Source organism: Dermacentor silvarum, chromosome 4, assembly GCF_013339745.2.
Source record: "Dermacentor silvarum isolate Dsil-2018 chromosome 4, BIME_Dsil_1.4, whole genome shotgun sequence".
In the NCBI taxonomy this organism is placed as follows: domain Eukaryota; kingdom Metazoa; phylum Arthropoda; class Arachnida; order Ixodida; family Ixodidae; genus Dermacentor; species Dermacentor silvarum.
Window position 1 is genome coordinate 81,108,269 of NC_051157.2, and position 16,989 is coordinate 81,125,257.

The following is a 16,989-nucleotide window of genomic DNA, read 5'->3' on the forward strand; positions in this document are numbered from 1 at the left end:
ATTTGTTGACTGATAGCTAAGACAGACAGAACCGTTAACGAATGCAACAGCGGGCACGTTAATTGTTTCTATGTGTCAAAGGGCGATATTACAATTTCCAGGTATATTTTTGCAGCGGATGCATTTTTCCCCAAATGTGTCATTCCTCCCTTTTACGTAAGTTCTCACGCACCATTAGGAAGTTGGTAATTAAATCCTTAATCAACAACTTCAAAGTTCGGAGTATGCGTACCAGAAAACCGAGGCTCAACATGTGCCTCCTGCTACGAAGTCTTCAAGCAAGCAAGGTCGAAACGGTGAATATTCTCAACACGTCGCAATGAGCGATCATGTTACATATTGCTGTGCTTTAAATCTTTCATTACTTTAGGTGTGTTCCAATGACAGTGCAGAAGTGCACCCAGCGCTTTCTGTGTCTGCTTCTTTCTGTCATGTGTCTACTTCGCGGTGAAACCTTAGTCGTGAATTGCCAACAAGCTCAACGTTCTATACTTTTTCAGAAGGAACATTCTTTTACAGTACGAGTCACCATGAAAATGTTACACATCATAAGATGTTCTGCTTGTTATCTCACAGCGTGAGATAACGAAATGCAAGTTCCAGCATCTTAATTAGTCAACCCCAACGACCCAGACACTAATTATTGCTGAGCTCATGACCCATTTATTCGACTGCACCTAGATCACACGAGCAACAGAGGCACTAAATAAAAAAAAAACATCAAAATGTTTCTTTCGTTTCATTTTTTTATTTGCACAATACCGGGATCGTTCGTCATTTGCCCTTCTTGACAGGTTTTCTTTTTTTTTTTGCCCCGCCATCCTTGTGTTAAACATTCCTGTCCTCAATCTTCATTTACACGTAGAGTACCATGCGAGCAATGACACAAACTGCATTCAAATTCTGGCATCATTTTCCATTACAGAACTTTTCTCGTACCCTGCTACGTTAGGCACAACGACCACCTGAAAATGGCATCGTTAAAAAAAAAATGTATGAACCAATATAGCGCCGCACACTGGCTGCGCGAAGTCTCGATAGGTGGATCCTATATTTTGTCAGAGTAGGTTCTGTCACCCGGAGCGTGTCAGTTTTACCTTTATAGATGAGTGGTGTCACTTTTCATCCCTCTTTCTCTTTTCCACATCTTCTTTACCAGGTTGGCGCATACACCAGCGACACGAAGAGAATGAACACATTTTTCACATCGTGTAAAGGAGAGCCACGCCGCTATCGTAATAAAAAGATAGCTCCACGGATCGTAACCCCGCGACCAGTCTGTGTGAAGCACCTGGTTCATTTCTTTTCATTTCTCAGCGTGTTAATTTCCATCAGTCGTAACCTGTGCCTCGGCCACGCATACAGTTTCTTACCAAATTACTAACGGGAATTTGGGCGCTAGTGTATGTCGGAGCTGAAAGCATGGTGATTAAAGCAGCTAGGGAAGATGGTTAACACATGAATTTGCCTAAATGTCATCCTTCTGCTTTCAAAGTAATTTGTCACTTTGTAAATTCGTCCTTTTTCAATAAAGTACCGCGCCGTAGGTGCAAGCATTTGCATTGATTGCGCATGTGGATGTACACAGTCTGCTTCAAACGTTCGGCCAATAAATCCAATAACGCGTGGTAAATAAAGCCCCTAGAACGTCTAAAATGACGAGCACGACTATCAGACAAATACATGTATGCTAACCATCATTCCCGACAGTATCTGAACGACGATCACAGCGCCAGAACTTCCTCTGGTAATTTTAATATTAGGCTCGGTATTTAAATCGAAATCAAAGCAATTCAGCGGCGATACTTGGTCGAGAATACGCTACCGTACCTCCACTCTCGGTGTAGGTGGCGAAAACAAACTCAGCGTCGGTGGATCCGGCGTCGTTGTGCGCCGTCATAAGCAGGTTGTACCAGGTTCCCGGCTGTAGCTGGGGCACCATCAGGGTCTCTGTCTGCGGTTGCACGTGGTTGGAGATGAGCGTCCACTCGGACTCCCCCTTGGGCTTGTACTGGGCCACAAAGAAGCTGATGTGGCAGCCGCCGCTGTACCACGCGCCCAGGTGCAGGAGCACGAACGTCGAGTTGATGGCCAGGAAAGAGGACTTGTCAGGAGCCACGGGCGCTGCGGTAAGAAACAGACGCAGAGAATAGATGGGAAAGTTGGCGAGCAAAGTTCGTTAGAAGACACGGCACAGGTCTTCTATCTATTAATAGGTGAATAAAAAAAGAAAGAATGTGAGCCCTCTTAGGACTGGCTATTCCAAAGACACAAACATGACTCGGCAAATAAAAAAAAAAGAAGAGAGGAGAAAACTAGATGAAAACAACGCATAACAAAATGATAAAACGAATGCTGGAAACAATATTAAACTAGTCGCAATCATTTGTGTCGCTAAAAACGACCCGGAAATGTATTTAGCAGATGCACTTTAGGTTTCTAACACAGCTTCAATTCAAAAGGCTTGTCCACTTGTCGAAACGTTGGCTAAAGCGGCATTCCTTATTAGGCCATTGTTAATCACCCATTCAAATAGGGTGCTTTTCTTTTGAGCGGCCTCACGCAATAGCTTTCAGATATAATATACTGAGGATAATAATAGCTCATTACCAGGTGAGCGTAGCCGTAAGACTCTATGACAGCTCCGACCCGGTAAGAAGTGTCAAACGAGCAGATAGCTTAAGGTAGTTACAGAAATAGTAAAATAACTGACACAAGGTTTTAGTGACTGCCGTTCAGAAATTTCTTGTGTGATATGCTAATATGCTGATTAGTTCCCGCTGGAGACTGCTTAAAACAAAGAAAAAAAATAAAAATCTACGGTTATAGCTGTTGCTTTTAAATGGCGCCCCAGTACCCTTTTTACAAACATAAGGCTATGGCTTGTGCTGTGCCATTTTAGGATTTTAAATGAGCCTTACAGCTCTTTTTTTCGAGTGATAGTTCGTGTATGGTGACTGGATGCATACTAACATCATATTACCATTTATTATTTCAGCTGTGGAAGCCATAGTTTAGCTGCTAGCTGCAGATTAGGGGCGCTACAACGTAAAGCTATCCCAAACGGTTTCTATTCCAATTCTGCAGTCAGCCCTCCAAGACAGGCCCAAAAATTTTCGGGCCACCTCCACTTCGCTTGTCTATTACTCGACGTCACGGAACCGCGAAAACTCCCGTCTTATATGACATGTACACACTGGTTATGCATAATTAGACCGAACAAAAGAAAAATATTGATTTCGGATTTGACGTCTTTTCTCCATTAGCCCTCTGCTATTAATCAAAATTTTTCGACTGCGCCCACTTCTCCTGTCTGTCACGCGACGTCAGAAAACCACGAAAACTCACCGAGTCAAAGTGAAGCGCACGCGTAATAAAATGCATTAATATGCCGAACAAAACAGATTTTTTTTTCGGTATAGCCGGAGTATGAAAGGAGTAGCCCCATTCTGAAAGGATTAGAAGATAGCTGCCCGACGATCGCTCTGGCAGTGGCTAGTCTGAGATGACGGAGAGCATGAATTTAATTGCGTATACCAAAATGTTTTGCTTGGCCATATAACGTTTCATCATCATCATCATCATCATCATCATCATCATCATCATCATCATCATCATCATCATCATCATCAGCCTATATTTATGTCCACTGCAGGACGAAGGCCTCTCCCTGCGATCTCCAATTGCGTTTATCTAGCCCTTTCGGCCCGTATACGACATCGCTCTGACAATTCTTCTTCGCTGAGGATCAGGCCCCGGATTCACAAAAACGCTCTTACGCAAGAATTGTTTGTAAGAAAAAATTCCAGCCAATCCTGATGCTGGACATTAGCGATGGCGGCCAGCCAATGACAAATAACAGTTACGAATGAAAAGCTTTGTGAATTCGGCCCCTGTATTAGTGGCATTTCTAACTTTCCGTTGCACGCCACCAAAAGTTTTGACGAGCAACCACAAGCTAAGTAAGGCGAAGCGAATCAACCTCAGACGCCGGCATTAGCTTCCTCAGCCGGTTATCTTCTTGCCCTATGTTGGCTCGACCCAACGCCTCCTAGATTGCAGGTCTGTGCACTCTGCTTTATGACGTCATGCTACTTGGACCGAAATTTCCCTGGCCAAGCCCGGCGTGACGAAAGCGGTGACGTCAAAATCACCGCGCATACTCGGGAGCGTCCTCATTAGATTGTATGGCAGTCGGAAAAGGTAGCATGACGTCACGGATCGAAGTGCACCCGCCTTGCGCTGTCTAGGAGAAGCTGCTCAGCCCCACCGAAGCCCTCTCCCCTGCTGCGTGCTCTTCATCTCTTGTCAGTCATTTAGATAAGAGAAATAGCTCAGTGCAGGTAATTCTATTCGCTTTGAATGCTAACGAAAGTGACCTCGCATAACCTCCTGAGACCCCAACACAACTACGGGATATAATCCTTATTCAAGGTTGTTTATTTATAGTATGCTGTTACATTATGAACCGTTGAAAAACAATTTTTAATATTTGAATACTATGGTAGGATGATAAGAGCTGCGTCTCCATGAACGTGAGAAAAAAAAGCTATCTCCATCATCTCCTCATGCTTGCTTTGCTAAAAACTGTATTTCATTGCTTAAACGTAGATATGAAGATGGAACCATTGCCATGTTGCGGTCGCGTCCGGTATTTTCACGCAATCTCAGTGATTTAGAAACACACCTCAAGGCTGCTTTCTGCCGTCTGGGACGACACAGATGTCTAAATCTATTGAGTGTCAAATTTATTGAAAGCGGATGACAAGAATATGAGTAAACCACTTCGTTACAGTTACACATACACTGCTCTTCATACCCGGAATGAATATCTTGTGTAATCGCTTCAGAATGAGTTTTGACAAAGGTGTAGGCAATCTGCAATGTATTGTAGAAGGAATATTAAGAGTGTAAACAAGGAGAGTGATTGATTGGGCTCTTCAAACAACGCCGCGGGTTAGCGCCCGATGCTTGCGTCGGTGGTTAAGTAAATTTGACGTCAGGAGAGTGGAATAAAAAGAGATTGGGATAGTTCTACGTCATAGGTCCCTAAGCTGCGGTTCCCAGTGGCATAAGCCACTAATTTCTTTCTGAAACTACTTCTTCTTTATTTTATTTTCTATATCTCGCTTCACGAAAACTAAGTGTAAAAGAGCACCTTTTGAAACCAAAGACAATATTAACGTCTTCGCTACTGACACGTTGCGTCGGCGGAGCGGAAGGTTTCCTGGGGATATGATTTTTTTATGCTAACTATTGTAAAGATGAAAGGCAATCAAAAGGAACAAGACAATTTCTCTTACGTTAACTAAAAAAAACTGCTCGCTATCCACAAAAATGAAGTACCAGAAACGAAGCGTTACTCCATCATTCCCGAAAAAATTGCGAAAAGTGGCAGCCATTAGGAGGCCCGCGCTGTTTCCGTAATAACAGTCAAAATACTTCCGTTGATGAGGGTCTTAGGCGATGCTAACTTCGCAGTCAATCGTTCCATAAAGCACAAGCTGCACTAGGTATTTTCAATGTGCAGTTTCGTCCTGAGAATGCAATTTACGTAAGACATAGTACTGCCAATGAAGTTGCAGGATAAATATCTGTGGAATAAAAATTTCCTCGCGACTCGTGCCAAGAAAGGTTTGTTAGCGCAGGCTGTCGAAAGCACTTGTAGCTGCAAATGCATTGGAAATATGAAGTAAGGTTGCCTTGTAAATGGAACAAAAGAAGGTTATGTATCGAGAAATCAGGTGGAGATTTCCGCGTAATTACTGAAACACAGGTCTCTCGAGAACTTTCTGGGGAAAAGCAACTATTGAAAGAGCTGAGTGTTTTTTTTTTTTTTTTTTTTGCTCTGCGAAACCCTCAACACCATAGCTTTATCCATCTGCTGTCTTTAGAAGCAATCAACAAAAAAATAAACTTAAATATTCATTTCCGCGTACGCAGTTCATAATCTTTTCTCTATTACAGGAACTTGCCGTCGGAATGGTCAGCTCAAATCCCTTGGGAAATACTCATATCTACAGCACCTAACCATTAAAACTTAGAAACGGCTTAGCGTTAGCGGCAGCAAACGTTTTGTTAGAACTCGGTTTTCTGTGTCAGTCTAATACCCCATTAACTGACAAGTGGTTTCCATGTCTTTGGCTGGACAGAACGGACATCGAAAGCTCTATAAAAAGTTTGAAATCGGTTGAATCTTGCCGGGAATGACCACTTTTCGCTCTTTATTCCAGCGCCTTTCTTTACCAAGCACGCCATCTCTCGAAATCATGCTCGCGACGCGACATTTGTTCCATCGCCAGGGATAAAAACCATTACCGCGATAGCACACTTCACTATTGCTGTTGAAAGCGTTGGCGAAGTCACTAAACGCGCATTATGTGCAATGACAGGAGATATTTGGGTCAGAGTAGCTCGTAGCGGCAGCACGCAGAATCAAAGCTCCGAGCTTCGCGCGTGCGTGGCCTCTCTGAAACCAGTATCATCTATTCTCCGCTCGAGATGACGGCCCTGGTTAACGATCCAGCGAAACGCGTGTGCCCGAAGGATTATTATGGCTGCTTAGCTTTCAACTTGTTCCTCCTCGAAAGTGACGCCTTGCGAGCGGTACACAGAAGCGCGCTTTCTTTTCCTTCGTGTTTGCCTTCACTTCGACGAAGCTTCACTGCTTCGTTAGCGAGTTCTCGGGGCCCACCGCTGGGACCTCATAACTGGCAGGCGCCCGCGTCAGCCGTCGGCCCAGACTCGAGCCGCACTTCTTGATCGGCGGAACAAACAAAGTTGTTGCCTACTTCGTTAATTCTTCAGCATGGTCATTATTAATGGACCACTGTTCCGCAGCCCTCCTCTAACCCGATTCCTTCTCTCATTACCCCCTGCTCACTCTTTCTTTGCTGCACTAGATCTCTACACCTTTTTTTTTTTTTTTTTTTTTGCTTGTTACGTTCCACTCGTACCGGTATGGCTACCTCTCTCTTGTTTTTTCTTCCTGTTCTTCCATCTATCCAACAACCTCCGAAGCTGCTTAGCGCATCGGGAAATACGGGCGTTCGTTGGTATTTTTCGAGGTCCGGCCGAAGAGCTCGTTAACACACTCAAATAATTAACCTCGGGGAATTATTTGCCGCACCAGAGTCATCACTCACAGGGTGGTGCTGTTCGCCGTACGCGTGGAAAGACGACACGCATGGCGATTAGGGTCGTATTGCGCGTTGCCGCGCATTCATTTTTGTGTTCTTTACTGTTTTTTTTTCTTTGCATCCGCCGCCTCGTAACGCCGTGGGGAGGATTTTCGTTTCGCTATCAGCAGCTCGCTCCTACTACTGCTGCCGCCGTTGCTCGAGCGAGCGAACTGGCGAGTGGGGTCAGCACGCCCCTGCTGTTGTGCGGAACATCCTCCCCTAATGCTTAGCAGGCGGCGCGCCAGTGACGGCTGGTTTTTTCGTAATGAACCATAAATCGCCTGGGAAGGCCGTGCGGTGTGGTGGCCATTGTTCCGCCTACACGTCAGCCATCGCACTTGCTTGCCACCGCGTCTAACAAAATTTCATTAGCAGTAAACCTGTGAACCGTGTACTGGTTGCAACGTGCCTTTACCGCCGCTACAAGTAAAATCTAACGAAAAGAAGCGGCACTCGACAACAGCTGCTTCTGGTTAGGGATAATAATAGTGCAACTTCGAGAGTGAAAGTTGTTTGCTGAAACGCTCTAAAGTATTAGCCGATACAAAGAAACGTCGAGTCAAGCAAGCTTTTTTTTTCGAAACCGCAGTTAGAGAACACTGAGATGCGAAGAATACGGAAAATTTGGTGAGTTCGTAAACAATGGCACTACGGAGGCTTTCGGGTAAATGTGGGTGCCTGTAATTGCGACCACTGGACAATAATGGACGCATTAACGAAAAAAAAAAACAGTGCTCGTGTTTCTCTTTGTGCTGGTTCTGCTCTGTTTTTCTTGTGCTACATGCTTCACTAACGTCGAGATCGATAGAATGGCGTATGCGTTCTTTCTGGTGTCGATACCTTGTTGCATTTAACATTCTTTAGTAGCGTGGCCTGCCGTGACCTGCCGTCCTGCCCTACTGTGTGACCTGTGATGTCTGTTCTACTTTATTCTTTGAGATTTGTCACCTCGCTCTTTCTTTACTCCTTTCCTCCCCTCCTCCCTATCTTCCATTTCTATGTTTCTGTGTCCTCCTTTCTGAAGAGTAGGCAGGCGTTGTGCCACTTCCGGTGGCAGTTCCAGCCTGCTCCTCGTTTTCCCTTTCCTATCAAATGTATATATATATATTTTCAAATCAAATAATAATAATACCTTCGAATAAGAATGAGCACCCTTTATTGCATATCGCAATCTGCGATAACTGTGGTTTTGTGGTGTGGAAAGATGTAGAGAGAGAGAAAAAGGTAAAGGAAAGACAGGGAGGTTAACCCGAGGTTATCTCCGGTTGGCTACCCTGTACCGGGGGAGGGGTAAAGGGATGCGAAAGGAGAGAGAGAGAAAAATAAGTGAAAATAAAGAATAAACAAAAAGGAAGGAAACAAGAAAATCCCACACGCACACAAAACAGAACTGTTTCTGTGGGCTCTGTCATGAAGTCCGCGAAGGCGTTCTCGTGTTGCATAGTCTGAACGTTCCGTCCTAAGTAACACAATGCAGAGTCACAATTTGTCACTGAGTCCGGTGTCTTTGAAGTAACGCAGCAGTGCCTTCAGGGCGGCTCGCGCCGTTGTTTGTGTAGGCCAGTTTCCAAGGATGTTCCTTTCTGTTATTGGGCATTTGTCCAGTTGATCTATTGTCGCTGAGAGAGCTGCTCTCGGCGGGTTGAAATGAGGGTACTCACAAAGAAGGTGTGCGATTGTTTCGTTGCACCCGCAGGATTCACAAAGTGGGCTATTGGCCATTCCGATACGAAAGGAGTACGCATTTGAAAATGCTACTCCAAGCCATAGACGGATTAGAAGTGTGCAGTCCCGTCGTGGAAGGTCGAATGGAATACGAAGCTGTAAATTAGGGTCCAGGGCATGAAGGCGTGCACTTGTGAAATAGGAGGAATTCCATTGCATCAATGTTAGCTCACGCGCAAGCACGGAAAGTTTTTTCGCTGCGTCGGCTCTCGAAAGAGGAATGGCAACGCAGTTGACACCGCCATGGGCAGATCGGGCCGCTGCGTCCGCTCGATCATTGCCATGTATGCCACAGTGACTAGGCAACCACTGATATATTATATTGTGCCCTTCATCAACTATGCGATGGTGTACTTGTCTTATCTCTGCGACGAGCTGCTCATGTGATCCATGGCGCAGTACTGAGAGTAAACTCTGTAGGGCTGCCTTGGAGTCACAGAAGATTGACCATGGATGGGGTGGTTCCTCCAGAATGAAATGAAGAGCCGCACGGAGGGCTACCAGTTCAGCAGCTGTCGTTGATGAGAGACATGTGACGTCTTTAACTGCATCTTGACGGATCTTGCTGGAATCACCACTGCGGCAGCTGAACTTGTAGGTGTGACTGAGCCATCGACATAAACATGTACGCGGACACTGTGAACCTCATGTAAAAGTCCTAACGTGGCCTGTTTCAGGGCAGATGACGGCATGTGAGCTTTCTTTGTGATTCCTGGGATGGTGAGGCGTATGCCAGGTTTGTGCAGGCACCATAACGGTGAGGATGGTCTTGCTGCAGGCATGTAGTTCGATGACAACGAGGTATGATTGGCTGCAATTATACGACTGAAAGTTGTGTGTGGCCTTTCTGTAAGTAAAGATGCAAGATGGTGGGAAGATAGTCGGGCAACGTGCCGAATATGCGCCCTGAGGGCGTCGGTGGCTAAGTACGTTGATATTGGGTGGTCTCGCGCTATGACAATCGTTGCCGCCGTAGACGCACACTTCGGAAGACCGAGACACGTCCTTAGGGCTTGAGTTTGTAGTCCCTGGAGTACACGCAGGTTTGTTTTGCAGGTGTTGCCTAGCACCGGGAGGCTGTATCTTGCGAAACCGAGGAATAAGGCACTATAAAGCTGCAGCATTGACCGCACCGATGTGCCCCATGATTTTCCACCGAGGAATTTAAGGAGGTGTCTTATGGTCGTTAACCTCTTCTTTAAGTATGAAACGTGCGGGCTCCATGAAAGGTCGCGGTCGATAATTACCCCTAAAAAGCGGTGTTTCCGTGCGTTTGCAATTGTTTGCCCATTGACACTTACAGATTAAGTAAGGCCTCATTGCCTTCCGAGTGAATGTAACAAGGCAGCATTTCTCTGAAGACAGCTCCAAGTTCTGTTTTCGTAAGTACAGTGATGTTAACGTAGCTGCCTTTTGTAGCCTTGCTCGTACCCGCAGTCGTGTTACAGCAGACGCCCAGATGCAGATATCGTCAGCATAGATTGATATTCCAACGGTGTTGGGCAAGCATCTGACTAGGCCAACGAGCACTAAGTTGAATAGTGTCGGGCTCAACACCCCACCTTGTTTGTACTCCACGGAATGTTTGGTGGTGAGTCGTGGCGCCATCCTCGGTCACCACGAAGAAATGTCTGTCGGTCAGATAGCTGCATAGCCACCGAAAAGTGCGGCCACCAATTCCGGCTTCAATCAGAGCCTCTATAATGGCATAATGTGCTACGTTATCGTAGGCGCCTTTTATGTCAAGGAACAATACCGCAGTGAGTCGTTTCAGACGTTTTTGATGTTGAACAAATGTGACCAAATCGATGACATCTATAGATGAGCGCCCACGCCGGAAGCCAGCCATAGCATCTGGGTACACATTGTATTTCTCCAGGTACCATTCCAGGCGCGTCAAAACCATTCTTTCCATGTGGAAAGAAGTATTTGCAAAATGATATCATTAGGCTCATCAACCCAGGAAATAACTTCAAAATTTACAACGAAAAATGGCGGACTGACACTATTAATTGCAATAGGCGCACTTGCAAGGCATATTGTCCAGAAATGTTATGCAACCCACCGTGGTTGCTCAGTGGCTTTGGTGTTGGGCTGCTGAGCACGAGGTCGCGGGATCGAATACCGGCCACGGCGGCCGCATTTCGATTGTGGCGAAATGCGAAAACACCCGTCTACTTAGATTTAGGTGCACGTTAAAGAACCCCAGGTTTTCCAATTTTCTGGAGTCCTCCACTACGGCGTGCCTCATAGTCAGATCGTGGTTTTGACAAGTAAAACTGCATAATTTTCGAATGTTATGCAAATAAAAAAAGGCGTTCTGTACATTGCTTTAGGCCTTCGAGTCTTGTAGCTAATAATTGTTACCATCCATTCCATTTCTGTCACTGCCTTCACAGTAGGCCACTTTCAAAACCTAAGTTAGGGCGAAAAGAGCGCATAATTGAAGCTACAAAAGATAGAAATATTTGTTGTGAGGGCAAAATAAACAACTAACGAGGAAAATAAATCAAAATGACAACTCAAGCTTTAGACCAGACTAACACTATACCATTTATTTAGAGAAAATAACATTTATTTAAGGGATACCGTGCAATGTGGGTATCGGTTCAAGGGAAGATTTTGTTAGTCTTGGCATCGAACGCTGTTATTGTTTAGAGCTAACTTGCAAGCTGAGCACATGACCAATTTGGACTCGGTTTCATCCAGGAAAGCTTCACCTAACGTAAACTTGTGACACTACAATGCCGTAGACACGGCCGACTGAAAAAGTAGTTTACCATCGACACTGTGCACCGAGCCGAACTTGCCCTGTACGAAGTCAGAGTACTTGCTTACAGCTGTAAATTATACGGCCCCATTCCACTACTGTCATATAGTTGCGTATCGATGCTGCTTCGCTCCTGGTTGGTGAGCAAGTGTACATCCGTGTTCCAAGCCGTCTTTTACTGCATTTCAACGCTGCTTCGTTTCCCGTTTCACGACAAAATGTTTACTGTACTTCTCAGTTCTCGTTGCCTCCAGACGCAAAAGCAGGAGCGCAACACGAAGAAAGAAACCGAAATCCGCAACAGCGTCACATAGGAGCAAGACAACCGGCCAGGCGCTTGAGGGCATGACGACAACAAGCATGGCTTGATGTCGACGACGATAGAATGATGGCGACAGTGCCGTCATGCCGACAGATTTATTGTACCTTGATGAAGAAGCACTACAACCTATTATTTTACTGCCTGAGTGGATCCCGAATTTAGTGTACTGGTGTGATCAGATGGACGCCAAGAACTATACTCTGTTTCAGTAGTTCCGTGCAGCACTGTGGAAGGTACAGGCCTCCTCGACCAATCAGGAGCACAAACACAACTCAAATGTGTCCATCCACGCCCGGTCGTTTACTAGCGTCGAGCGCTGCAGCACGAAAGCGGCGGCAGCATCTCCGAACACTGTCCCCCTCACCAATCTCTCTCGGCATGGCGCAACGCAACGTTAGTCGTATTTAGCGACTCATAGCTTCCAAGTGAAATTATTAGCCTTTATTATTATTTTATAAGTTACGTACACAGTCATCATGCTGGGCGCGCAGAATCGCTGTGCGCATACCATTCCACACTTGCGCTCCGGCCGGTGGCTCGCGCTCCGGTGGCTCAAGCTCACTGCGACGCGATGAATGACCTTGCGATACATGGCGTAGTAGAGCTTTCGCCCTAAAACGAAGGAAGATCACCTAAAAATTAAAGATCTAACATGCAGAGAAGCCTTCACGTAAACATGTTCCCACTAGACCACTTGTTAAGGCCATTAAAACAAATAACGGGTTCCGAAAACTGGAACTACATCTCGCTTCGCAGGAATATGCACTCGATGGTCACGTAGCCTTGGTTCTGCTGCTCGGAACTGCTGAAACAGCGTATAGACTGCGTTTGCCACTCTGCGCGAGGAAGAGAAGCTTGTACGTGGTAGTGTGGAAAGCGTCGGCAGAACCAGACGGGGCTGACAAGCGAAGCATGGAAGGCACGTTGGCTTGGTCAGACGCCAACGTTGGAGAGTCCACCAACTGCCAGAGGGTCCAGGTCGAGCGCCAACGCACGAGGCGACATCGAAACTATATGTCTTCTGCTCCCGTCACCCAGCAGATACACAAGAATATGTGAGAGCTCGCCTGTCGTCTCTCCTTGAACACTTCGTCAAGCGACTGGACCACGTTGGCTTCATGGAGCTCAATATCCTGAGTTCACTGTGCTAGCACAAACGCTGGGTAGGGACGCTTGGCATTGTTTTCGCATGCCCATTGCTTTGTGTTCTTCTAACTGTCATTTTCGTGATTGAATATATGTTTGTGTGCCAGTGCCCACGGGCCGTGCCTATCAGCGTTTTTTTCTAGCTGCCCTCGAAAGCGTCTGTGACTCCCAACATTAAGCCTTCTCACCGAAGCAAACCATAACAACCGGTTAATTGGGCCGAGCAGGAAAGCGGTGGAGCGTCTAAACGGCCACGAAGGAAGGACCGAAGAAACTGGCGCAGGGAAGAAAACTATAGCTATGAGACGTGATGCACGCCTCTACCGTCGTCAAGTTTGTAGTAGAGAGGAAGAATGGTAAGTTTGTTAATCACTACTGCCACGCATGCACCTGTGGCTTAGTGGGTAGGGCATGGGGCTATTGTACCACTGAGTGACAGCTTGTGTGACACGGACCAGTAGCGTCTACTCGGAAAGAGAGGAGCTGCCAGCACCCACGAATTTGGGGGACCAGGCTCAAAGAAAGCTTTGCTTCAATACAAGTAATCCTTGGTTTATACCATTTCCGGAGTGGGGTTGCAGCCTATCCTGGATTGGCCCATTGTGCAATGCAGCAACCACCGGCCAGTACGCGCAAGGTAGGGGGGAGAGGCAGGAGAAGGTTCTCTTCTAAATGATTGTACCAAAAATAATTAGGAAGGTCCAAAAATATTGCTCGGCAGTGACAATAACCCTGAGCATACATACTGCCAGTAGATAGATAACTACGGATGCACTATCTCCCACTTTTCTACTAGATTTCATTATCCATAACTTTATTATACCGGAAGGTCACTATACCATAATATACATAGTGTCGCGAAATTTTACCGATCTCTAAAGCTCTCCCCTATATTCCGTGATTGAAAGGAAAGCGCATCAAAAGGCAAATTTACACTTCCGGTCCCACTGGGAATCGAATCCAAAATATTTCAATTGCGAGCTTGGAATTTCTGTCTGCCATGTCTACCATTCCTGCCATTCAGCCCCAGACAGTGCTCACACGTGCTACTGCTGCTTGCGAAAGTCCGCCTGTCAATGTGGACGACGAAGCCGAAGCGATGTAGAGAGGCTGGTGACGGTCATAAGGAAGATGACGATGACAAGAAAATCAGTCTCGTTAAACATACGTGGCCAAGCTAATCAAGGTGTTCAGTTCTGCTAGTTGCTTGATGATCACATAGCATGAACATCATAACAATGGCGCAAGGAACAAGCCGTAGGAGGCTATTTCGACATGCACGTGTAACTGTGTAGCCACCCATCGTTTTTAATGTTTGCTTTTTTTCAATGCGCACGTCTGAACAAAAGCTCCCAGCTGCTAGTCACCGATAGCTTCATTAACCTCGTAATTAGTCCAATTTTGGTGCTCTATATCCTAACTAATGCGAAGGATAATTGTTGCCGGTGGTGAAAACATCGGCGCTCCGTTCAGGTGAAATAGATTCTAGTGGTTTGCCTGAAAAGGGCGGAGACGTGCATGGGGCCCTTCTGTACTATGACAGTTCATAGACAGCCTTCGAGAAAAGTTTCAAAGCAACTGCGTGAGTGACAGAACTCGACACTCGTATCGTACTCTGAAGCTACAGTGAAATCGCAGTGTCCTGAAATTGCGCTTAAAAGCGCTCTAAAATCCGAAATCGCTGAACAAGCACGGGATAGCTTAGAAACTTTTGGCAACGGCTGCACTTTCAGCTGTTTTGTAGCAGACGCTGAACAATATGAAAAAAAAAATATGTCAGAATATAGATGTCAAGTTCGTGTGGTCATCATACCTGTGCCCTCCGTCTTGACACTGAGCACTTGGGTCGGGTCCCCTTTTCCAGCGTCATTGAATGCCTCCATGTAGAGCTGGTAACGTGTTCCGCATCGCAAGTTTTCCAGTACGATGCTTTGCTGTGTCCCTGGTACGTGTTGCTTGACCCAGTCGTTCTGTTCTTCCTTATAGTGCAGTATGTAGCCTGCCAATAGAGCATCAAGCATCAGTCAAGCACCTTCTTTTTGTACGTAACCCACTCAGAAAATTTTTAAGAGTCGAAAACAGCCCAATGTAGTCAACGCAGTTAGATAGACTGCGCGTACCAGCCTTTCTTAACGAACACACTCACAGAAAGAAGGGGCACACCCACCAAAAAAGCCGTATTTACTTACACACATATCACTGCTGGCACGGCCGGCTTCTTTCTTAATTTTTTAACTTTTTTTCATCAAAAGTACATTATTCCTTGAGTTATACCATTTTCATACTGCTACCAAACAAATATCTGAGGTGAAGACTAACACTTTAAAGCGAATGCCACTTTCTTATAAACAAGGAAAGTCCAATACGTCGCATATAGTGCTTGAAAGGATACCATTTTCTGCGTGCCTTGACCTTTTTTTTTTTGCAATAACTCTGTCTATAAGAACGCGTCGAAATTGCATGAAATGCACGAGTTCCGTACCAGTGACTGGAATGTCGGGTGGTTCCCATAGCAGATGCACCGATGTTGCTGTCGTCGACTGAACCCGAATCAAAGGAGGGCTGGGCGGATCTTGAGGCAAAACCGTGGTGGCAATAAAGCAACAAAGAAGAAACAGCATCACACATCAGCCTTTAGACACGACACTCTTCAATTGCAAGAAAAGGAGCAGTCATTAAACAGCCAGCCTTCATTGTCTCGTATTTCCGTCTCATATCCGCCCCAAGCGTGCAACCTCCTGATCGGCAGCACCAAGTAAGCGCCGCTTAACAATGTATTATAGAGATCCCCGCGCCGAGACCTTAGCGAACCATCAGCTGCGTTGAAGCACTGCTATCTTCTTTAGCAAGCATCCCCGGCGTCCGGCCTAGGCAACGTTCTCGCTTCATTTCCTGAAGCCTGAGAAAAGAAGATTGCGGAAGCTCGTAGGAACCTTAACTTTCCAAGCTGCGCTTAGAAGGTGAAGGGCGGAGAGCGTGCCGTGTAGCAGCACGCGAGAGGAGTGGGTGAGGTAGCAGAAGCGTTGGACAAGGATACACTTCGTACTTCTTTTAGCTATGGAGCGATAACAGCGCTTCCGCCAGTGTAGTAAGCGTCTTCGCTGTGAAGCGCCATCGCTGTATGGATCCTTTCCCCACATGAAGTAACAAAAGACGCGCCTCAGCACTACCGCCTTGCTCCATTTAGGTCGTTTCCTGCAACACTATTGCTTTTTATCTTGCCAAGTCTTTTTTGTTTTGCAATTATCTAGCTAGATACTAAGAAAACATTAGCAAGGCCGCAAGCATCACCAAGGACGTACAAGCTGTCACGACTGCCGTAAGCGCATAAAAGCACCGCTCCTGCACCTAAATTGTATTTCGCTTCATGCACGCAATGTTCCTGCTATATAGCAAGGACAAAATAAGACATAGTTTCCTAAACATTAACTTACATCGTCCGTAGGAAAAAGTAAATGCGTGTCTTGATGGCACATGAATTTAGGCAGGGTCTGAAAAACTTCAAAAAGATATGTTCTTATTCTTTTTGCAATATTTATCACGATGAACATTTTAATGCTGCGTTTTATGATGCTTTCTACATAATCACCAGTGTAAAGCGCAAATGGTCATTGTGTGATTTTTTTTTCTGCTCCTTGCACACTCATTACGATCACTGAGAGGGCATCTATGGATGAATGTTACAGAGTCAAGCACCATGTGTCATGTTTCTTGTACACCTATTCGTAAGCTTGCAATGGCACTGATACATTAATGGTAAGACGGATGGGAACAACGCATTTAATGATGGAGAAATATTTAGCAAACATTCTTGAGCATATCAGGACTTGTTGCTGGGCTAGTTG

The 16,989-nt window shown here is 45.8% G+C and overlaps 1 protein-coding gene across 1 annotated transcript in view; it reads right to left on the bottom strand.

Moving 5' to 3' along the window:
• Positions 1-16,989, bottom strand: part of LOC119448722 (Down syndrome cell adhesion molecule-like protein Dscam2) — a 355,923-nt gene that overhangs the window by 69,266 nt on the left and 269,668 nt on the right. The window contains exons 18-20 of the mRNA XM_049666474.1: positions 15,627-15,716; positions 14,958-15,143; positions 1,831-2,124 (exon numbers count right to left, since the gene is read on the bottom strand). Of these exons, the coding sequence (XP_049522431.1) occupies positions 1,831-2,124; positions 14,958-15,143; positions 15,627-15,716 (570 nt within the window). The remainder of the gene's footprint in view (positions 1-1,830; positions 2,125-14,957; positions 15,144-15,626; positions 15,717-16,989) is intronic.